This window comes from Accipiter gentilis, chromosome 28, assembly GCF_929443795.1.
Source record: "Accipiter gentilis chromosome 28, bAccGen1.1, whole genome shotgun sequence".
Taxonomy (NCBI): Eukaryota; Metazoa; Chordata; class Aves; order Accipitriformes; family Accipitridae; genus Astur; species Astur gentilis.
The window spans coordinates 18,103,784-18,125,819 of record NC_064907.1 but is presented as its reverse complement, the minus strand read 5'-3'; the positions used below and the strand labels follow the sequence as shown (position 1 = coordinate 18,125,819).

At 62.2% G+C, this 22,036-nt stretch overlaps 3 protein-coding genes across 14 annotated transcripts in view; all 3 read left to right on the top strand.

Annotated features, from left to right (window-relative positions):
* PEBP4 (phosphatidylethanolamine binding protein 4) overlaps nucleotides 1–824 on the top strand; it is an 80,798-nt gene extending 79,974 nt beyond the window's left edge. For all 8 annotated transcript variants that reach the window (XM_049830799.1, XM_049830793.1, XM_049830800.1 and 5 more), the window contains one exon: nucleotides 386–824. In XM_049830799.1, the coding sequence (XP_049686756.1) occupies nucleotides 386–477 (92 nt within the window). In that variant the 3' untranslated portion in view covers nucleotides 478–824. The remainder of the gene's footprint in view (nucleotides 1–385) is intronic.
* Nucleotides 825–12,948: 12,124 nt separating this feature from the next.
* Nucleotides 12,949–20,906, top strand: EGR3 (early growth response 3). 2 transcript variants are annotated; one of them, XM_049831176.1, is made up of 3 exons: nucleotides 12,949–13,200; nucleotides 14,407–16,484; nucleotides 17,768–20,906. In XM_049831176.1, exons 1-3 carry the CDS (start codon nucleotides 13,047–13,049, stop codon nucleotides 17,816–17,818), a joined length of 2,283 nt encoding a protein of 760 aa, XP_049687133.1. In that variant the 5' UTR covers nucleotides 12,949–13,046; the 3' UTR covers nucleotides 17,819–20,906. The 2 variants fall into 2 exon arrangements, with proteins under 2 accessions (XP_049687133.1, XP_049687134.1); XM_049831177.1 differs by lacking the exons at nucleotides 12,949–13,200; nucleotides 17,768–20,906 and adding an exon at nucleotides 14,006–14,086 and having other exon boundaries at nucleotides 14,407–16,844.
* Nucleotides 20,907–21,407: 501 nt separating this feature from the next.
* BIN3 (bridging integrator 3) overlaps nucleotides 21,408–22,036 on the top strand; it is a 41,623-nt gene continuing 40,994 nt past the window's right edge. For all 4 annotated transcript variants that reach the window (XM_049830664.1, XM_049830666.1, XM_049830667.1 and 1 more), the window contains exon 1: nucleotides 21,408–21,693. In XM_049830664.1, coding sequence (XP_049686621.1) covers nucleotides 21,686–21,693 — 8 coding nt within the window. In that variant the 5' untranslated portion in view covers nucleotides 21,408–21,685. The remainder of the gene's footprint in view (nucleotides 21,694–22,036) is intronic.

The following is a 22,036-nucleotide window of genomic DNA, read 5'->3' as shown; positions in this document are numbered from 1 at the left end:
ATTTGTGGAGCAGCAGCTCAGTGCATGCGAGCGAAGGGGCTGGGGGATCTCCTGCTGTCTCCCCCACGTGCTGCCGGGGGATTTCCAGGCATGGACTCATAGGAAGCCGTGGGAAGGTCGGCTCCAAAGGTCAGCAGGGGCGGAGAGGGGGGGCAATGCCATTTACCCCCACCCCGGGGATGCTGAGGGCTGGGATCCCCACGGCTCCCTGCCCTCTGGCCCCACGGGACAGAGCCCGGTGCCTCCCCGCTTGCCGCTGTTTGCAGGATGTGGTCTGCAACGCCTCGGGCAGAGCCGCAGCCGGCGCATGGCACGCAGCGTGCAGCCCCAGCCTGGATCTGGCCCGTCTCGCAGCCCAGCTTACCCTCTCTCCCTCTTTTCCCAGGAGCCTGGGCGATGGAGAGCTTCGTGGAGCAGTTTCGGCTGGGCTCCCCGGTGGCCTCGACCCAGTTCCTCACCAAATACTACGAGGATTAGCGCCGGCCATCGTGCCCTTCCCCTGCGCAGCTTTACTCTCTTTCCCGCACCGCAGAGCCACCTCCGTCCGGACCGGGAGGAGACCCCGGGACCCACCGAGGATGCACCCACCCTTCTACCAGCCCAGATTCCCAGCAGAAATCCCAGCCCCTCCGCTTCCAAAACCTGGGAGGGGTTTCTCTTTCCCTTCAAGGGTAACATCCCGAGAGGTGCCCTGGGAAGAACGGCATCACCTTCTTGTCCCCTCGCCCTATTTCTGGCCTGACCCCCAGCATGTTCCCCCTGCACCTTGGGGGTCTTAAGCTTTAATGCCTGCAGCTTTCAGAATAAAACATGGATGGAGCGCACGGGGCTGCGTGAGCTCCTTGCCGGCGGCGAGCGCGGGGCGATGCCTGGCCAGCGCCGGGTGAATCTGGTTGCTTTGGGGTCCGTGCCAGCAGCATGGGATGGAGCAGACCCCCCTGCAGCTGGGGGGGGGGACACACGACAGGGTGTTGCCAACAAGACCCTCGTGCAGGTGATGCCGGGCATGGCCCAATGTCACCCAGAGGCTCCGGAGCAGGACCGTGGTGCCCAGCCGGGGGGTCCCTCGGCAGCACCGCGCAGGGCGGCAGCGTGGGAACCGGGCACTGCCCTGGCCTGACTCTGGCCCTGCCCTGCCTTTGCCCTTGCTCGCTGCCTCAGCCCGCTTCTCTTGGAAAGCAAAACCGAAATTAAAGCCGTAAATCAGAAGAGCTCTGCCTACTGGCCACTTAGCCGGACCTCCCCTTTAATTAGCTCTTTAATTAGGCTTTCATCTAAGACTCGGTTTTCTCTGAGGCTTGGATTCACCCGCCTGCAAGTCCTCCTTGCAGCGTGTCCTTGGTGGCTCCGCTGTGACAAAGCTGATTTTGTCCTGCCGATGGCCAGGACTGCATCCAGGGGCACTTTGAACAAACCACGGGGAGCAAGAACCCGGAGGAGGGGGGGGCATTTTGCAGGCAGGGGAAACCGAGGCACGAGGGAAGGACTTGCTCACAGCCTTGCAGGGAGGTCTAGCATCATTTGGAGGGGATGGCGATGCTCCTGTTGCTGCATCTCACCCCTGCATCAGTCCCTGGGTCTGTCCCAGAGCAACCTGTTCCCGATGCAAGAGAGAAAACAGGTCTGTGCCTCCTTCTCGCTCCCTGTGCCTGCCTGGCTGCCCTCCCTGGCTGTGAAAGCGGCTTTCACTCCGTGCCAGGGGGGTTTAAACATGGCTGGGACTTTCCCTCCAGCAGGAAATGTCTGTTTACCTCGCAGGGGCTGAATCACTCCAGCCGCGTGTCGCATGGGTCCTGCAAAACTCTGCCGGCCTCGGTCCCCACCGGGAAGGATCGGGGTGACGGGCTGCAAGGTGCGAAGGAGGATGCGGGAGCCAGGGGGTCCCGGTTCACCCCGGGCACACGCCGCTGGGTGAAGCTGCAGGATGCAGCGGGAAGAAGAGCAACAAAAAAAGGAAGCTGGGTAACATACCACAACCCAGGGAAAAAAATACAAAACATGCTGCCCGGCTTGCCATCGGCGCTAAGATTAGCAGCAGAGGAAATGACACTTAGAGAGATGTCATGGAAGTCTGCTAAAGTTGGATTTCTCCTTCTCTTTTTCTATACTTACCCTCTATTGAGGGTGTAATTGGCCCGTTAGGTTAATGCGGAGGGACCGGTGTAAATGAAAGGTCATGCTTTGTTGACATCCTGCAGTCAAACTATAGTCATCCTTTCCTCCCTGCCTTTAATTCCTTGTGGCTGGTGTGTTTATTTTTGGTGGAACGAGAGAGAAAAGGCGATCGGATGTTTATCCTTCTAGGAAATTATCGCCATCATTCTTGGTTTTAATTTGAGCTGGAGATGAGAGGAGTTAGACGCACACCGCGTCTGCCCAGTCTGAGCCAGGCTTGCTCTCGCTAGACGCCGCAAGCCCAGACTGATCCTCTCCCTTGTGTGTCACTGGCGGGGATGAGGATGGGGACAGGGGTGAGGATGAGGACGGGGATGGGGATGAGGACGGGGACAGGGATGAGGATGGGGACAGGGATGGGGATGAGGACGGGGACAGGGATGAGGATGGGGACAGGGGTGAGGATGAGGACGGGGATGGGGATGAGGACGGGGACAGGGATGAGGATGGGGACAGGGATGGGGATGAGGACGGGGACAGGGATGGGGATGAGGATGGGGACGGGGATGAGGACGGGGACAGGGATGGGGATGAGGACGGGGACAGGGATGAGGATGGGGACAGGGATGGAGATGAAGACGGGGACAGGGATGAGGATGGGGACAGGGATGGGGATGAGGACGGGAACAGGGATGAGGATGGGGACAGGGATGGGGATGCGGATGGGGATGGGCTGGGAATGGGGCTGGGGATGCAGATGAAGATGGGGATGGAGATGAGGATGGGGATGGTCCAGAGCATGAATCTGCCTGGGTGGCTGGAGCGGGCACCCTGGTGGGACGATGCCCTGCGGGGACGCAGGACGGGGCGCCGCTGGCCTTGCACCAGGCACACACAGGGCTGCAAACACACGGTGCGGCAGGAGCATTGGCCGGCCCAGAGCCACAAACTCTCACTTGGATGCACGCAAGGCCTTCACGGCGTGGAAAATATTAATTGTGGTTTTTTGGTTCGCTTTTTGATAATTTAGAAAGAACGAAGCAAAAAAAAAAAAGGAGGAAGCCACGTACAGTCACTTTGTGCTGGTCCCACCCCCTTTATCTCTCCTTCCATTTGCTCACCATTGGTGTGAGAGAGAAAAGAGAAGCTGAGTCTTTCACTGCCTAAATGTAGAAAGTTTTGCTTCTAAATCAGTTTGTGATGGAAAGGAAATACGTCACGTCCCTGGGGAAGTGGCTGGTTTTCAGCAGCCACAACCCCAGCGCCGAGTGCTGCAATGGAACAGCCCAGCACTGAAATAGCTCCGCGCTCTGTTATTGTCACCGATATAATTTTTTTTCTCTGTCTACGTCTGTCATTTTTAGCATCCAGAGGAAGTTTTATTTGTATTTGTTAGCTTGACTTTCCACTGTCGTGGCTTTTTTATTTTTTCATCTGAAAGGTCCAGGAAGGGGGCAGGAGAAAATAGAGCTGGGTGAGCTCAGGTGTGTTTGGGCTCGATGGGGTGTAACGTGGTACCCACGGCACCGCTGGCCTCTCCGCCTGCATCTGCCGGGCATCCCGCCATGCGTGCACCAGCCTTGCAGAGCCCAAGGGAATTGAAAGGCCACAGGCCCATGGGAGTACACGCTCCTGGGGATTTGGGGGGGCTGCGGCAGCGAGCTGAGCCCCAGGCATGGCTGCGGGATGGAGCCCGGCGCCCCTTTGCTCTCCCCAGGACGGGGTCGCGAGGTGCTGCCTTCGAACGCTTCCAGCCCCTTCCCCGAGCAAACCCACCCACCTGATGGGATGGCCGAGGAAGAGGAAGACTTGGGGTTCAAAAAAAATAATAACGAGCTTGTGAAAATCGAATGTTCCTGGGGAGCAACGGCAGCTCCCAGCTGTGCATGGGGGGTGTTTCTTTCCAAAACTGGGCTGGAGGCCAGAAGAAGCCTGCGCTGAACACGACCCCTAAGTCAACAGGGTAATAATGACCTATTTTTAATCATTATTGAAATAATTACTCTAATGAGAAAAAGTTTCAGCCCCTGGCTCAAGGGGAGGCAGCCCTGGGTCCCATCCCCTGATGGAGAGCAGGAGGCATCTCCCCTCTGGTGGGACCACCCTGGGAAAATGTAGATTTAGGGGCAGGGGATATCAAGTGACAGGGACTGGGGGCCACCCCTTGCAACCCCCCGGTCTCGGTGGCACGTGGGGACGATGCGGGAACAATCCAGCTCGCCAGGAGCAAAGGGATGCCAGGCAGCAGCTCCCCCTCGCACAGGTACTTGCACAAGAAGAGATTAGCAGGATCAGCTGATGATGATCTAAGCACATAACTATATCAACCTATGAATTAATTAATGATATCTCACACTTCATAATGGCTCTATCTGCAGATCTTATGCACTCCTCAAGCATTCAGTGAATTAAGCCTTGTTGCACCCCCCGGGAAATAGGTCAAGATTCTTAATCCCCATGTGCTGGTGGAAACACCGCGGCATGACACGGGGGTAAACAACGCGGCCCGTTTTGGATGCCAACGTAGGAGATTTTCCAGGCGAGCTGAGCATCAGCATCCCCACGGCACCACGAAGGGACCGGGCTCTCCAGATCGGCCACGGGGTGGGTGATGGGCACCGCTGGTGGGATGCTCCAATGCCCCGTGCTGAGCCCCCAGCCCTCAAGCCTCGTGCTGTGGACACATGAAACCGCCAGCCTGGGGGTCCCCGACGTGCCACGGTGCATGCACGGGGCTGGGGTTGGCGGTGGGTGCATCCACCAGGAGCCGGCTGCTCGGCTTCGCCGGCGGCCACGAGGTGTCGGATACAGCGGACCCGTCCCTGCCGCTCCGTGAGCGGTGACCCGGCAGCCGGGCAGGCCCTGGGAGAGGCAGCCTGGGCTGGAGCAGGAATTTAGGGCTCCTGAAGTAATAGGGGAAGGCGGGCGAGGCGAGGACGGGGCCACAACCCCACCTCTGCGCGCCGTGCCAGCACCCGGAGGGGGCCGTCGGGCAGCAAAGGGCGTGCAGGTTGGTCCTGGTGTGATGGGTTCATTAATTAGCAATAATAATCAATTCTTATTGGGCCTCCAAAATGCTGCATATCGTCAGAGGAGCTTTGTGGGGCTGTCTGGAGGAGCCCAGTCCACCTTGCTGTCCCATCAGAACTTGCTGGTTTGGGGGTCCCAGCCCCCCCATCCCGCTCCCTGGGGCTGGCAGCCGTTCAGCCGGGCTCTTGCAGCGCCCCGGGATGCAAACGCTGGCTTTTATTGAGGGCAAGCGGCTGCGCCTGCATGAGACGCTGCCCTGGATGCCCAGACATCCCATCAAGGGATGCTCAACAGAGACAAAGTGTGTTGGGGTTTTGTTTCCTCTTTCACCTCGCTCTCCGAGTCGGTTTGGGCTGGGTTTGTCCGCGCGGAGCCGCGGCAGTGGGAAGCTCGCAGCCTCACCCGCTCCGCCGGGAGCACGAGCACCTTCAGATGTGGTTTGCCCGAAACATTCCTCGGTAGGAAAAAAAAAAAAAAGAAAAAAAGGCTTGTTGATACGGTGGTCCTGGACCACCAAGCTTTGCTCCTGCCCAGAAGCACCCGTCATCCTCAGTTTGTGCCTGGGTGCCCGGTGCTGTTTACTCCCGGCTGTCTGCGGGGTGAGGCAGATGCCTTTCGGGGTTTGCATCCAGAGGTGTGGTGGAAGGTGCTGGATGGCTGCGCGGCTCTGCCAGCCTCCCCTGCCTGCACCACGAGCAGAGGACGGTCTCACCCCGCAGCCCCCGGCCGGCTTGTCCTCACTTGTCGGTAGCGACTCGCTTCCCATTCCCTCCTCGCAGCCCTGCAGGTCCTCAGCTAACCTCATATTTCCTCATTGCTAGGAAATGGCTAATTCCCCCCGGGCTGGTTTCAATGGCTGTGCAGATCCCTCGCCTTTGGCCTCTCACCAGTTTCTCCTTCGGTGGTTAAAGCAAAGCCCTGCAGCCCTCGGGAGCAGCGCTTTCCCAGGCTGCACAGCCTTTGGCTTCGGCTAGCCGGGAGGACATCCATCCCCTCGCACAGCATCCCGAGATGGATACCCCGATCCTGCCGAGTGCTGGATTCACGCCCTGCTCCGGCTTTGCAGCCTCTGTGCCGCGTTCGCACAAGGTCGAGCCCCTTCTCCGGCACCGCTGTTGGACGCGGTGGATTCGGACAGTCTCTGCCACGCTTTGGCGCCGGCTGTGCCACGAGGTCCTCTCCCATTAGGGAACCGCTCACATCTCCAGAGTTGTGTGTCATGGCACAGTTCTCAGAGTTGAAACGCAAACATCCATTTCCTCTTTTGTTTCTTGGTTTCAGGTTAAAAAAAAAGCCTTTGTGGTGTCTCTCTGCAAACCCCTTGCTGGTGCTGCAGCACTGCCCGGTCGCTCTGGGGTTCCTGGCCGGGGCCACGATGCCGAGATTCGTCCTTGTCCCATAACATCAGCCCTGGTTTTGCAGCCCCGTCTCTGCCAGCTCTGTGCCTGATCTCTGCTAGCGGTCCTCTGGCTGGAAAGCCCGTCGTTCCCAGCGGTGCTGCTCCCTCGGGACTGCTTTTTGCTCTGGACCTACTATTTCGTTTTCCTGCTAATCACGCTGTCTCCTTATCTCTGGGTCACACTGCGCCAGCTGCCACCGCTATTGTTCCGTTGCTTCGAGCTGGATAATAGCAGGAAAGACCTCCGGGTTTGCAAACCAAAACCTGTCTCGGACTTAGATGACCCAGAGGTTCCCGGCTCCCCAGTGCGTACGGCAGCGCGCCCCTCACCGCCGCAAGCCGAAGTCACCCACTGACCCCGGGCCCTGAGAGCAGCGGAAAACTGCGGGATGCTCTTTGGGGTGGCACAGCGCAACCGGCACGTCCTTGCTGCCGCACCGCCGGGGCGATGCGGGGAAGGGGACGGCAGCGGTGCGGGGACCGGGGAGCAGGGGGTGGGTGCGGGCAGAGCCTCCCCTGGCATCACCCTCCGCACCCGATGCTGCTGTGGGTGCTTCCCTGCCCTCCAGCCGGCTCCCAGTGCTGCCACCTTCAGGGACCAGCCCCGACCACCCAGCACCCATTTGCCTGCGCAGGGTGCCCCGGGCCGCCCCGCTGCCCCAGGTTCAGCAGGGTGGGTTTGCAGCAGCTCCAAAGGGTTTTTTTGGCCCCCCCACCCCAAGCTTTTCATACTGCTGTTGCACAGGGTGAGGCAGGGCTGATCTCTCTCTCTTGCCACAGGGGAAACTGAGGCAGGAAAGGGCCTCCCGCAGCCACCCACGGTGCTCCCGCAGTACCCCGCTGCCTGGCTGCCCCCCCCCGGGGTTTGAAACACATGGGGACCTGCCTTTTGGGACCGACCTGTTGGCAGCAAGACCCCAGGGCAGCAAGTTCTGCCCGTGGATCCCTTCCTCTCCCCCCGCCCCCGCCACCCCCCCAAAGAGGAGGGAGGAGGGAGATGTCCGTCTCCTTTGCCATGCATATTTCAGTGCAAGTGTTTCTGAATATTTCCGGAGGAGGAGGGTGTGTAATTTTCACAGGCAAATCAGGAAAACCTAGGTGAGGCGGGTGACGGTGTTGTGGAAGGACGCAGGCCGTGCCGGGAGGGTGTTGGTCCGGGATCAGGAAGGCTGCCCAGCAGTTTCTCCTGGCTGGAGTTCTCCCAAGCCAGAGTTTGGCCTGAAATGAGGATTTCCCACGCCCAACAGCAGCGGAGAAAGTCTCTCCTCCTCCAGAAATTACAGATTACCCCGAATCCCAACCTTGCCGGTGCTGAGCATCTTCTCACATCCAAGGCCACGGGTTGCCCAGAGAATAAATTGCTGCCGATGCAGCATCTGCCACATCTGGGCAGCTGGTGTTTGGCAGAGGGAGCTGACACCCCCGAAACACCGCATCCCGCCCGTGCAGCCTCGCCGCTCGCAAACAAAACACTTGCAGCCCTGAGAAACGACGGCGGCTTCATCAGATACTTCTGCGACACCCACCTCGCGGTTCGGGTGGCTGAAAGATTTGGGGTTTATTTGTTCCCCTTCTCCAAGCTGCCTGAGAAGAGCTCGTGTTGTCGTCCATCCAAGCAGCCACCTACGCATATGGCCCCAGTACAGTCATGCCTGGGGGTAGGAGGTAGGTGACCTTTCAGGTCCCCACCAGCTACACTCTGTTTACGACTCTGTGACCTTACCAGCCCCAGATCTACATCTACAGCAAATCCAAGGGGCTGGGGAGGAAAGCCTCCATGTACCTGCCTCAAGCTTCATGTCTGAGCGTCCTCTGTAATCCGGGACCAGAGACATCACCACGCTGGGTCCCCAGAGCCCGAAAGCCACAGCCATGCGCTGTGCAGAGCCTCCCGGAGCTCCCAAGACACTGAACTGCCCAGCAGGGTGGTGAGGAGCACCTCATTGTGTCCCTCAGCCTCCAAGGCTCGGTTCTGTCCAAGCTCAGCTCTCGGCTCAAGACCACCAGCAAGGTTTAGGCATGACTTTAATGGGGACGAGCATCTCGTGTGCCTTGCCACAAGGCGTGAAAACCAGGCTCATGTTCTCCTCCCTATAAGTACGTTTATGCTGTCATTAATTAGGCAAAAAACCCCTGAATAGTTCCCCTTTTAAAAGCCCCGGCGGTCCCTGGAGAGCCTGTGTGCAGCGTGGCCTCTCGCCCCGGCTGTGGCACAGCCTGGTGCACCTGCAGGGCTCACGGCACATGAATCACCCGGAGGGCGGCAGAGCCCGGTCACAAGACCGAGAGGAGCGGGGAAAAATCACCCATCAGCTGACAGCACCCAGAGGGACACGGCCCCGAGCCCCCCGGGGTGCCGGTGGGGTTTTGGCACACCGTGCGCGGGGATGGGTGCATCGCTCTCGGCATCACATAGGGAGGACCGGGGGCTGTGGGGGGCAGCGGGAGCTGGAGGGGGTCTCGGCACTGGCACGGGTGGCTGCGTTTGATTCCTTGCTCAGGGGAAGCTGCCGGCACTTTCTTGGTGGGGGTCTTATGGGGACCGAACCCAGCTGGGACACTATTAAATAATGTCAGGGCTTGTCCCAACCTCTGCACATGCGGGTGGGGAGAGAGGAGGCGCAGGGGGTCGGAGACGGGTGCCAGGGGCAGAGGAGGTCGGGCTCACCCGTGCTGCCTGGGTGTCATGGCATTACTCTTCCCATTATCTCTGGGGTTAATGAGGCAATCGGTTCAGGGGCCAAGCTGGAGCTTTATTAACATGACGAGCTTTTGAAATGCAGGGGCAATGGTGGTGTGGGACACTCTGCATCGGCTTTGAGGAAGGGCCGGCAGCATTTCATGCACATAGATCCAGGCTGCGAAATCACTGATGCCAGCAATGATTATTTACATTACTGAAACACCCCGATCAGGATGGGGTTCGCATGGCCTAAGAGACAGGCGTGTGGGATGATCAAAATAAGTGAAAGCTCTCAGCTGCAGCCTCCATCCAGACCTGGCTGTAATTTAAAACCATTCAGAGCATCCCAGGTGAGGTTTTTTTTTTTTTTCCTCCCTTTGGGTAAACTACTCCGCTCGGGACGCTCCAACCCATTAAGCTGAGCTGTAACTAAGCCAGTCCAACCCCCACGCGGCCGTTTTCATGCCAGTCTAAGGCCGCCTCGGTTTATTTTGGCTTAAGGCCGTTCCCCATCAATTGGCATCAAACCACTATTAGTAACTGAGACGGTGTCTGTGCGGGATTAGGCCGTTCTCACAGGCCGGGTTTAGCGACGTGCCTCCCTCCTAGCCCAGCTCCTTGTGTAAACTAGGCCCTTATGACTCAGGAGCTTTGAATCGAGCTTAAACCCCGCCGCGAGGGGCTGGGGCGTTATCTCTGCACCCACAGCCCCAGCTGCCCAGGTTCGGCAGGGGGGGGGACGGCTGCGTTCCCAGTGGGGAGCAGGTGCCCATCGGGGAGAGCGAGGTGGGGTACGGGTTCACGTTCACACGCCCGTGGCACCGTCACCCCTCCGCCCACGGCGCAGGGGGGGCAGATACCCACCCGGGTCAGTGGGAGCCAAAAGCGGGGCTGGGCAGCCTGGCATCCGTGGGGATGCTGGGTTGCTCTGTTGTGGGGTGAGGAGCCGGACCAGTGCCTTCTTGCTCCGGCACAGCAATTCCCAACGCAAGCCTCGCCGGTGCCTGCCGGTAAGGCCGAGCAAACCCTCACCCCCTCCAGTATAAAGTCTGGAGGAACTGGAGAGAAGCGGTGGTGGTGATGGTGTTGCTGAACATGCTTGATGGTTGAGGAGGGGCAGCTCGCGGTTGGTTTTTTGGGTGGTTTTTTTTTTTGGGGGGGGGGGGCTGCTCTTATCTGGGTGCCCGTGGGAGCCGGTCACGCAGCGGTGGGGGGTGTGTGTGTGTGGGGGGGGAAACCCGCAGTATCCCCAACCCCGCCGCTGCAGCCGGGCTCCCTCCACCCGTGGGAATGCGCTGATGGGGAAAAAAAAAAAAAACAAAAACCAAAAAACAACCCAAACCCCAAAACCCAACAAAACCCAAAAACCAACAAACGGGTGGGAAGAAAGGCGGGGGGGGGGGGGGAAAGCAGCGGGGTCCCCCATCGTCCTCCTCCTCCTCCTCTTCCTCGCCCCGCCGCCCGGCGCTGCGCACCCGCCCCGCACCTCCCCAGCGCCGGGGGCACCGGAACCGGCCTCCAAAGAAGGCAGCGGAGGCGGGGCCGGATCCAGACCTTGTATGGTTCTTCCCCTCGGCTGCCCGCCCGCCGCCGTCCCGCTTTCCCCCCCCCCCCCTCGTCACCCGCCGCCGCCTCCCGCACCCACCACCCACCCCCCGCAGCCGCTTCTGCAGCCGCGGTCCCCCGGGTGGGAGGGGGGGGGGGGGGTTGAGTTCCAAGGTGGGGGGGGGGGGGGGGTGTGTAAAAGAAAGAGGGGGGGGTCGTGCAAAGGATGGGGGGGGGTAAGGGTGGAGAGGGGCTGCGAGGGATTGGGGGGGGGGTGTTTGCGAAGGATGGAGGGGGCTTCCGATGAAAGCGGGGTGCTGAGATGGATGGGTGACGATGCAATGGGGGGGGGGCTGCGGTGGATGGGGGGGGGGCTGGAGTGGATAGAACACACGGGTCACACACCCCCCACCACTCACAAAGAGGCCACGGTGGGGTCTCACTGACCCCCAGTCCCAGTACATGCTTTCCCCCCCCCCCCCCCTGCACCGCAGCATCTCCCCCCCCCCCCCCCCCCCCCCTCCCCAAACCGAGAGGCTGCTGGCACCGCAGGGCCAAAATCCCCGGGGCTCCCAGTACCGGCACCCTCCTCCCCAGTGCCTCCCCCCCCCCTACCCCGGAGTCCCCCCCCCTCCTCCCGCAGCCGGCAGCCAGTGCCCGGTCCCCTCCAGCTGCAGCACTCCCGTAGCACGGATTTCACTCCCATTGCAAAGCCGGCCCTGCAGGAATTGGGTAAGTGGAGCTATTGCAACACAGCATTTTTCCATACATTTGCTATATAACTCGGAGGGTTTTAAAGATAGCATCAGTTGGCACACTTAGCACGAAACCACCTAATTACTGACGCCTTGGAAGTGCCAAACTTTTAAAGGGGGGAGGTGAGGTTAAAATCACAGGCGACCAACAAGTGTTACCTGTTTGAAAGTATTCAAAGCACTGTTCTCCGTGGGACCCGGGCCGTGGGGAGGGGGACAGCTCGGTGCGGAGCCGGCTCCCCCCCCCCCACCCCGTCATCACTAGCTAGGGAAGGAATTTTCGGCTTCTGCCGCTCCAGAGCCTTCCCTGCTGACCTCCCTCCTTTCCCACCAAACCGCCCAAACTCCTGTTTGCCCCGCACATCTCCCATCCCGCTTCTCCTGGGCTGCGGGATGGGGTTTGTGGCCGGTTTCTCCCCCCCCCCGCCCCCGTTCTCCAGGGAACGGAGGAGTGTGGGGAGGGGGGTAAAATCTCCAGGTAAGGGCCTGTGTCTGAGCATCCCCGGGGGAGGACGCGGGGACAGGCACGGCACGGGTGGGCTGCCCCCGCTTCTTCCCGGGGCGGCGAGGCGGGGAGGGGGGGGGGGGGGGAAGTCTCCGCCGCCACCACCTGCGGGTGGGACGGCATGGCTGGACGGGCGGGGCGTGATTGCGGAGGAGGGGGAGACCCCCGCAAGGTGCCCGGTGCGGGATGCCCGGTGCAGGGTGCCCGATTCCCGGTGCGGGATGCCCCGGTGCAGGATAGCCGGTGGCCGGTTCCCGGTGCAGGTTGCCCGGTTGCCGGTGCGGGATGCCCCGGTGCGGGGTTCCCCGGTGCGGGGTGCCCGTTTCCCGGTGCAGGGTGACCGGTGGCCGTTTCCCGGTGCAGGGTGCCCGGTGGCCGGTTCCCGGTGCCGCTCTCCCCGTTGCCCGTCCCCGCGCGCGGCCGGCCCCGCTTCCTGCTTTCTAATGTTCCATTGTGCGGAGCTTCCATTGTGACGTCTCGGCCTCGGCTCGGCTTTGTCTGTCCATATATGGGCAGCTACGTCACGGAGCGCTCCCGCCGCCCGGATAAATGGGCTGCGGAGTCCCCGGCGGAGCAGTCGGGCGGCAGCGAGGGAACCTGCGAGCGGAGCCGAGCGCGGGAGGGAGCGGGGACGGGGACGGGGACGGGGACGGGGAGCGGGAGCGAGCGAACGAGAGGAGGGGTTAAATCCTCCCACCCGCTTCTACAACCACATCTGCCAGCCAGATCGCCCCCTCCCCCTCGAGGAAACACCACCAGGGACCCACGGAGGACCGCACCCCCCCCCCCCCCCCCCACTCCCCGCACCCCCTCCTCCGCGGCCACCCCCGGCTCCCCCCCCCCCCCCATCCTCCTCCTCCTCGCCGCCCCCCTCCCTCCCCCCCCCCCCCCCCCCCGCCCCCGCCCCAACTTTTTCTCTTGCATGATTTCCCTCGCACGGATTTGCCACTCGGATGTTGTTTCCTCGGGAGCTGAGCTCGGAGCCACGTTGAACCAGCCTTTTCCTCCAGTGCTATGACAGGCAAACTACTGGAGAAGCTGCCGGGGACCATGAACACTTTGATGAACCAATTGCCTGACAATCTGTACCCAGAGGAGATCCCCAACTCTTTGAATATTTTCTCCAGCAGCAGCGACTCGGTGGCTCACTACAACCAGATGGCTGCAGGTAAGGTTGGGGGGGGGGGGGTTGGTGGTGGGAGGAAAATGGGGAGAAGGGGAGGAGGTGGGGTGGGGGGGAGAGCCGGTGGGGCGAGGAGGAGGACGCTGTGGGTAGGGTGTCATGGAGCCTCGGAGGGAAGGGAAGAGCTGGGGCTGGGAAGCGTCCCCCCCCCCCGCACCCACCCACCCCTTTCCTCGCCGTGTCTCCGCGCGATCGCTGCAGGGCTCCGCCGAGCGCTGCTGCCGAGCCGCCGCAGGTACGGGGGGGACGGCGGCCGGGCTCCGTGGGGAAGGAGGAACAGGGAGAGGGAGGGGAGGAAAAGGGGGGGGGGGTAGTGGTGGTGGTGGTGGTGGAGGGGGGGGGGGCGGAAAACGGCCGGGCCCCCCCCCCCCGTGGCACGGAGGGGCCACCCGCCCGCCCGCCCCCGCCGGGATCCGCGGGGGTGCGGAGGCACCGCGGACGCGTGTGGCCGTGGCAGCCGCCCGCCTTCCCCCCCCCCCCCACCATAGCAAAACCCCGCAGCGGCGGCGGCGTGGGCTCCCCGGGACGCGGCGCCGACTTTCCCGGAGCGCCGGGTTTATGATGCGGGGGGGGGGGACACACACACACGGAGGAACGGGGGACACGGGACACGCACACGGGGGGCACAGGTGAGCGCGGGGGGTGGGGGGTGCTCCCCGCGTGTCCCCGCTCCCACCCGGAGCTTTGCCGGGCTAAACCCACCCCCCCCACCCCCTTTCCAACCCCCCCCTTCCCTCCCCGTTTCTCCTCGCCGGGGCTCGGCGCAGGGAAGGCGGCGAGTCGGTAACGGCGTCGGTGGCCGCAGCCGGCTCCGCGGAGTGCCCAGCGCTGCCGGGGGCTGGACGGGGAGGAAACCTACCTGTAGCCGCAGGTACCTCCTTCCCCCGGCCCCACCTGCGGGGCGGCGATGGTGTGTCTCCCGTGTCCGTGTCCCCGTCCCCCCCCCCCACCCGGGGCAGCCCAGGGGGCCGCTTCCCCCGGTCCCCCCGTGGCCGGGACCCTCGGCAGCCAGCGGCGCAGTACGCGGGGAGCGGAGTTTTTGGGGTGTGGAAGAAGCGAGGGATAGGAGGAAGCGGGGTGGGGGGGTCCGGAGCATCCCCGGTGCATCCCCGGTGGGCCCCCCACTCGCCCTCCCCGAGGCGTCGCGGCCCTCCCCGGCTCACCCTGCCCCGCTTCTCTGGCTTTTTGCAGATAATGTTATGGACATTGGCTTAGCGAACGAAAAGGCCGGTCAGGAACTGTCCTCTTATTCGGGGACTTTTCAACCCGCCCCGGGCAACAAGACTGTCACCTACCTGGGGAAATTCGCTTTCGACTCGCCCTCCAACTGGTGCCAGGACAACATCATCAGCCTGATGAGCGCGGGCATCCTGGGGGTACCGCCGTCCTCGGGCGCGCTCACCAGCACGCAGAGCTCGGCGGGCAGCATGGGGCCGCCGCAGGGCGAGGTGGACCAGATGTACCCCGCGCTGCCGCCCTACTCCTCCTGCAGTGACCTCTACCCGGAGCCTGTCTCCTTCCACGACCCCCAGAGCAACCCCGGCCTCACCTACTCCCCCCAGGATTACCAGGCGGCCAAGCCCGCCTTGGACAGCAACCTCTTCCCCATGATCCCAGACTATAACCTCTACCACCACCCCAACGACATGGGCACCATCACGGAGCACAAACCCTTCCAGAGCTTGGACCCCATCCGCGTCAACCCGCCCCCCATCACCCCGCTGGAGACCATCAAGGCCTTCAAGGACAAGCAGATCCACCCGGGTTTCGGGGGGCTGCCGCAGCCACCCCTCACCCTCAAGCCCATCCGACCCCGCAAGTATCCCAACCGGCCCAGCAAGACGCCGCTCCACGAGCGGCCCCACGCATGCCCCGCCGAGGGTTGCGACCGTCGCTTCTCCCGCTCCGACGAGCTCACCCGCCACCTCCGCATCCACACGGGCCACAAGCCCTTCCAGTGCCGCATCTGCATGCGGAGCTTCAGCCGCAGCGACCACCTCACCACCCACATCCGCACCCACACCGGCGAGAAACCCTTCGCCTGCGAGTTCTGCGGCCGCAAGTTCGCCCGTTCCGACGAGCGCAAGCGGCACGCCAAGATCCACCTCAAGCAGAAGGAGAAGAAGGCCGAGAAGGGTTCGGCCGGGCAGCCCCCCGCCGCGCCCCCCGCCGCCGCCGCCGCCGCCGCCACCTCGCCCCCCCGTCGCCCTCGCCCCCGCCGTCACCACGTGCGCTTGAGGGACCGTGGGGGGCGGCGCGGTGACACCCCCTCTCCTCCCTTGCCCTCCGCACCGCATGGCTCCCCGGAGGGGGGGGACGACCCTGGGGTAGCCTCACCCCCCCCCCCCCCCACCACCACCACCACCCGGGTTCAGGATACCGGGGGCTTCGCTGCACGGGTCCATTCTGCCCGCACCTGGATTGACCGGCACCAGGCTGCCAGCACCCGGATCCTGCCTGCGCTTGGATCGACGGCACCCGCATCACCTGGATCCAGGCTGCCCGCACCCAGGCTGCCCGCACCCGGATTGCCCGCACCCGGATTGCCCGCACCCAGGCTGCCCGCACCTGGATTGCCCGCACCCGGATTGCCCAGACCTGGGCTGCCCGCACCCGGATTGCCCGCGCTGCCCGGATCCCGGCTGCCTGGACCCGCACTGCCTGGACCTGCGCTGCCCGGGTCCTGGGTGCCCGCACCCTTCCTTACCCGGACCCGGCTCCCTGCTGCCTGCACCCGGATTACTCCCGCATTGCCCGGATCCCAGTTGCCCTGTATCCCGGATTGCCCAGACCCGGATTACCCGGATCCAGTTTACCCGGATCCCGCATCTCCCGGGTCCAGTTTGCCCGCACCCAGTTTGGCCCGGATCGGGGCTGTCCTGGGTTACAGATCCCCGGGATCCCGGTTGATCTGGATCCCAGCTAACCGGATCCGACCCAAAAGGCTGAGTTGCTCAGGATCGGGCCCTCCTGGATCCCACCCACCCGCTTTCCCAAGGGCTTGGGCTGCTCAGGATCGGGCCCTCCTGGATCCCACCCACCCGCTTTCCCAAGGGCTTGGGCTGCTCAGGATCGGGCCCTCCTGGATCCCACCCGCCCGGTTCCCTAAGGAACTGGCTTCGCCTGGATTCGGTCCATCCGGGTGGGGATGGAGGGATGGAGCCGATCCGGCTCCTCTCTGCCTCACTGGGCCTGGATCCGACCCCCTGTGCCTCCCCCCCCGTAGTTTCCCTCCTGTCCCCCCCAAGCACCGGTTCCCCACGGCGGAGGTAAGCGGGCTCGGGCCCCCCCAGGCCGGGCTGGCGGGGCAAGGGGAGGGGGGGGGCGGCTCTGCGGGTCCCCCGTAACTTCGGGGGGCGGCGGCGGCGGCGGCGGGGAGCGATGTCCCGGCAGCAGCTTTTGGGTTTGGTGTTTTGTTTTGTTTTGTTTTGTTTTTTTTTCTTTTTTTCTTTTTTTTTTTTTTTTTTTTTTAAGCAGAAGGGAAATTCTTTACAGAAATGCAGAAAAAACCCCCCAGTATTTTGCTGAATACTTTTTATAATGTGAGATATTTTTATTTTATTTTATTTGGTCACTTTAAAACAACCAACCAACTACGGAGGAGAAAAATCAATTAGTCCTCTATTTTATTTTTTTTTTTTTTTCTTTCTCCTTCTGGTATGTGCATGTCATTGCATGACTGCTCTGATTTTTTTCTTCTTTTGTTTTAATAAAACTGTGCTCAGACATTTAAGCTAAACTAAGCAAAAATAATAATGACTTAAAAAAAAAATCTTTGTTGCCAAAAGGTTGTGCTATCCAGGTTTGATGTCTGCATGTGAAAAAAAAACATTAAAAACGTACAAAAAATAAAGAGAAGAGAAAGAATGCAGTCTAATTTATGTGAACCGAAAGGAACAAAAAAAACCACAATCAGGTTTAACCACACAAACCTAAGGGAATGATATTTTTTGAAAGACTTTTGTATAAAGTTGAGTACTTAGAGAAAAAAAAAAAATCATACCAGATGTAATATATTTTGTGGATGTTTTTATTTCTTGGATTTATAGTACCTTATACTAAGGTTAAAAAAAAATTATGCTTGATATTGTGAAAAGGTGATAATTTTCACACACATTTCATTTGCTCATTTGTCATGTTGTAATGCAAATATGATAGTTAATGCATACAGCATTTTTAAGGGAAAAAATCAGAAATATTGAACTGATGTATTGTTGTACCATTTGCACTGTGAGCAAATGCTAATGCAGTAAATATATTGTGTTTGCTGACAATCAAAATCTGTAGTAAATATCTTTATTTTATCTTGCTTAAAAAAGATCTATATTGGTTTGGAAAAAAAAAGAACTCTCTAATATGTAAGGGGGATGTTAAAATGGCTTGAAATGTGTAGGACGGTGGGCGCTGTGCCTCTTTACGAGCGTCTTTGAAACCTGTTTGTACATTTTTTTCTAGTGTTGTATTTTCTGAAAAAAAATTTTTTTTTTTTTTTTTTTTGGTATGATTTTTTTAAAAATAACCCAACCTTTTCTCAGCCCCCCCTCTCCTTCAGTTCTGTTCGCAGGACGGCGTGGCGAGACCAGCTGGCCAGGACGCTGGGTGACCCCGAAGGCGACCGGCTCCGTCCTCGCGTCCCCCCAATTTTCCCGGCCGCACTGGGACGGGGTGCACCCTGAAGTTCCCCCCAAAACCACCGCGTCCTTGGTTTGCCCTTGACCTTGCGTCTTATTTTTCCCCGCTCGTGCCGTCGCCGCCGCCTTGACCCCGTCACCATTTTGCCGGCGGCTTTCGCCGGGTCGCATCTGTCGGATAACGGTGGGCGAAAGAGGATCGTGCCGCTTCAGCCGGTAATGCCCCCGCGCCTTTCGCCGGCCAAATCGCCCCAGGTACAGAGCGGAGAGGGGATTTTTACCGGGCTGGGTCGCTTGGGTTAAAAATAACCCACTGGGTTTCAGAGCCAGTGTACGGGCACGAGGGACGGGTGGGAGAAGCAGCAGGACGAAGCGCTTGGAGATTTGGAGTGGGCGCACGGGTGGTGGCCTGTGACGGTTAAATCCTTCCCCGGCGATGGGGGCTGGAGCCCTGGCTCTCCTGGAGCTGGGCTGGTGCTGGAGGTGAAGGCTGGAGGATGCTTGGGGGGGTCTGGGGGGGTCCCTCGGTCCACGCGGGTCCGGCTCTGCTGGGCTGGAGCATGACCGGAGCGGTTGAGCATCCCGCAAGCTTCCCCTTTTCCCAAGGCTTGCCGACAGTGCTGGTGGCCGGCGCTGGCACCGCGGTCTTTCTCGGCGTTCCCGGGGTGCGGAGGTACCGGCACCGCCGTCAAATTTCCTGCCTTTTGATTTGCATCCGCAGCCGGGCCCGGAGGAGCTGCTGCTCCTGCCAGGCCAGGGCAGCTCTGCCCGTCCCTGGGGTTTCGCTGAGCTCCCTTGGCTCGGAGAGGCTTTAATTTTGGGGAGAACCCCGGGGGCAGACGGTGCCCGGGGTGGCTGCCCCGGTGACTCAGGGCACGCCTGGCCCAGCCAGGGACGGCATCTCGTGGTGTTGGCAGAACCGGCTTTGGAGCCCACGGGTGGGCTCCTGCGTCCCTGAGTGGATTCCCGCGTGGTTGAGCCTTTGGTGACCATTAAGATGAGGTCGGAGCGGCCGCCGGATCAGGCGCAGGGCAGAAAGGGCAGCGGGGGCTGCCGCCCGTGGCGTGGGGTCGGGATGAGCCAGGGTGCCCTTCCCTCGGTGCTCCGAGCACCTCGGAGGTCCCGCAGCGATCGGGGGCTGCCTGTCGGTTTTGGAGCGCGCTGGTCCCCGCGATGTCCCCTCACACGCGGCTCGGCCAAGCCGAGGCGGATGGGCAGGAGCCGGAGCCGCCACGGACGCAGCCGACGGTGCGGGGAGAGCCGCCGCGGCCCCCAGCATCGTCTGAGGCTGCTGTTGTGGCGGTGGTGATGCCCGTCTCCACTGGTGGCTCGTGCTGGAACACGTCGGAGATCCTGGTCACGGGCAGGTGGTGGCACAGCGAAGGCTGCTGGGAGATGCCACGCCGGCATCACCGCGCCACGGCGAGGAGCCACCCAACGTTGCTTCAACGCTTTGGGCTCCTTCGCTGCGGGCGAGGAGGAGGAGGGAAGGAGCCCACCAGGCATCAACAGGGCATCGTGGCCCCCAGTGCCCGGCTGGGGACCCGCTCTGCCACCTGGGCGCAGGCATCCCACTGGGCAGGACCCCCCACCCCCCAGCGCGGAGCAGGAAGGTGAGGAGCACCCTTGGGTGGCAAAACGCGTGGAGTGCGTGCAGCACCTTGCACGAAAATGTTGGTTGCTACGGAAACACGGCACTTTCCATCCCCGTTCTGGGCTATCTGTGTTCTGGGGAGGAGGGAAGGGCTTGCCAGTCACGTACCAGCTCAACACAACTTGCTGCCTTTCCCTTCTCGACGGTGGCTCCGGGTTGCCGAGGAGGCCACCAACACCTCGCTCCTCTCTGCTGAGGGTCTTCGGGGTTTTGCAAGCTGTTGTTGAAACCCAAGAGCTCTCCGCGGGATGGGATTTGCTTCTGAGGAGGAACACCAAGAGCCGAGACTCCGTCCCCGGGGTCGGGAGCGACGAGGACCCGCACCCAGAAGCTCCTGGTTTGCAGCTGGTAGACCTTGACACCACAGCTGTTGGTGGGATCCCTCCCTGGTCTTCTCAGCCTCCGGCCACCAGCTCGGCCTCTCCTGCTGCCCCGGCGGGAGATATCTTCTGCAGAAGGTCTGGATGGTTTCTGGATCGCCCCGACCCGGCACCGTGCGGATCCGCGTCCCCCCCTTTCCTCCCCATCCCCGCCCAGGGCTGCAGCTCCAACCTCCGCTCTCGGCAGAGCGTTTCAGAGGAAAGGCCCAGACTCGCCCCCCCGCAGCCCCCCGGCACGTGCCCAGGGCCAGGGCGACACGTGGGGCAGAGCCTCCACGGAAAATGCTCCCTGAGTCCCGTGGCCATCAGGACGCCCAGATGCCGGGACCCCCCTCGTCCCAGCTCTGCCTCCGGCCCTTCCTTGCCGCGTTCCCCGCGCCTGGAGGTGCGGACGCGGGGCATGGCGGTGGGGACGGCATCCAGGAGCAGCAGCGGGGCAAGCAGGAACCGCCGGCAAACCCTTCTTGGCACCAGCCTTGCTCCATCCTTCCTCTTCCTCCCGGGGGTGCGGCAGGGTCCTCCTGGCTGCCTCCCCTTGGGGTTTGCTCTGACACCCCATCAGCGCCCCCAAATTGAGTCCTTTCCACCGCATCACCACGATGACTTGCAACCTCCCTTCTCCACCGACCCTCGCCGCACCCGGCTCCTTCTCCCCATCCCGGCACAAAATCGGTGCTTGGGGTCCGTGCCACCCTGGACACCGTCCCGCTGGTTACCCACCCAGGTCTGCCCCCCCCCAATACCTCGCACTCCTTTTCGGCTAATCCCCTGTCCTCATCGGTGTCGGTAACACCTTCCCAGTTTAGCATCATCCTCCCTGGCTGTAATTACCGCCCTGTTTACCTCCACCTGCTAATTGATAAAGCCACCCCTGGCGTCCATCCCGGGCCTCCTCCCCTCAGCCCCGTGTGGCGGCACGTGCCGTCACCAGGCCGGTGTCACCGGGGCCGAGCCCGTTCCCCCCTAACCAGGACATCACCCCAGGGTTGGCAACGGGGTTCCGAGGGCACCCAGAGCTCGGGGGGTGTTTCGCTTCATCCCACCACCCCCGGGGTCACGGCTGACGGTGTCTGCTGGTGGCTACTGGGGACGCTGCTGAGGACAGAGAGGGTTTTTTGGTTGCCAAAATGTCTTTGTAGCCCCACCTGCCCCCACCCAGCCTCCCGGAGCTGGGTTTTGGGGGGGGTTTCTCCCCAAAACTGGGCACTCCAGCTCTTCCAAACCTGCCGCACGTCCCTGCCGCCCTCCCCTCGGACCTCCTCGGCTGGGGCAGCCCCTGTCCCTCCCCGTACCCTCGCCCACCCTGGGATGCTCCCAAGCGCTCCTCGCCCACCTTTGGGTGCCCTCGCCCACCCCACGGGTGCCCCCGCCCACCCCTCACCCTCGCCCACCCCAGGGTGCTCCTGGGCATCCCTTTCCCCTCGCCCACCCCCGGGATGCTCCCGGCCGCCCCCTCCCCGCCCCCCTCGCCCACCCCAGGGTGCTCCCCGCCACCCCTCGCCCACCCCCCGGTTCCCCCCCCGGTTTGGGGCCGGGCCGCCCTGGTTTTATGCCGCCCCGTTCCCGGGGTTTGCACCGAAACCGAAAGATTTTAAGTGTTTTCTGGCCGGTTTTCTCCCCTCCGGAGACAGCTCCGGGCCCCTCTACCCTGCCCCGTGACGTCACGCCCCCTCCCCGACGTCATCCCCGGCGCGGCACGCGGCGGGTTAACGCTCCCCGCTCCTCCCGCCCTCTGGCGGCGCTACCGGAAGGGGCGGGGTGAAGGCGGCGGCACTTCCGGGAGCGGCGCGGGGCAGCGGGGGACCATGAGCTGGTGAGTGCGGGACCCCTGGGCCCGGCCCGGCCGTGCCGGGATCCGATCCGGTCCGATCTGCCGCCGCGGGACTCCCAGCCCCCGGGCCCGGCCTGCGGCTCGCCGTCATCCCCGGGGCTCGGCTCGGCTCGGCCCGACAGGCCCCGGCTTCTCACAGCGGGCGCTGCCGCGGCTGGCGGCCTAAGGGGGCCCCGGTGCTGGCCCTGAGCGGGCCCCGGTGCTGGCCCAGAGCGGGCCCCGGTGCTGGACAGGCTTGGCTCCAGTGTTGGACGGGCTTGCCCCTGGAGTGGCCCCTGAGCGGGCCCCGGTGCTGGCCCAGAGCGGGCCCCTGAGCGGGCCCTGG

Bases quoted from the DNA above. Each gene is read 5' to 3' on its own strand.
- EGR3 (XM_049831176.1), top strand. From the start codon at position 13,047: ATGACAGGCAAACTACTGGAGAAGCTGCCGGGGACCATGAACACTTTG. The intron at 13,201-14,406 runs GTAAGGTTGGGG...GGCTTTTTGCAG, and splicing joins CTACAACCAGATGGCTGCAG to ATAATGTTATGGACATTGGC. The intron at 16,485-17,767 runs GTAAGCGGGCTC...CCTCTCCTTCAG, and splicing joins ACCGGTTCCCCACGGCGGAG to TTCTGTTCGCAGGACGGCGT.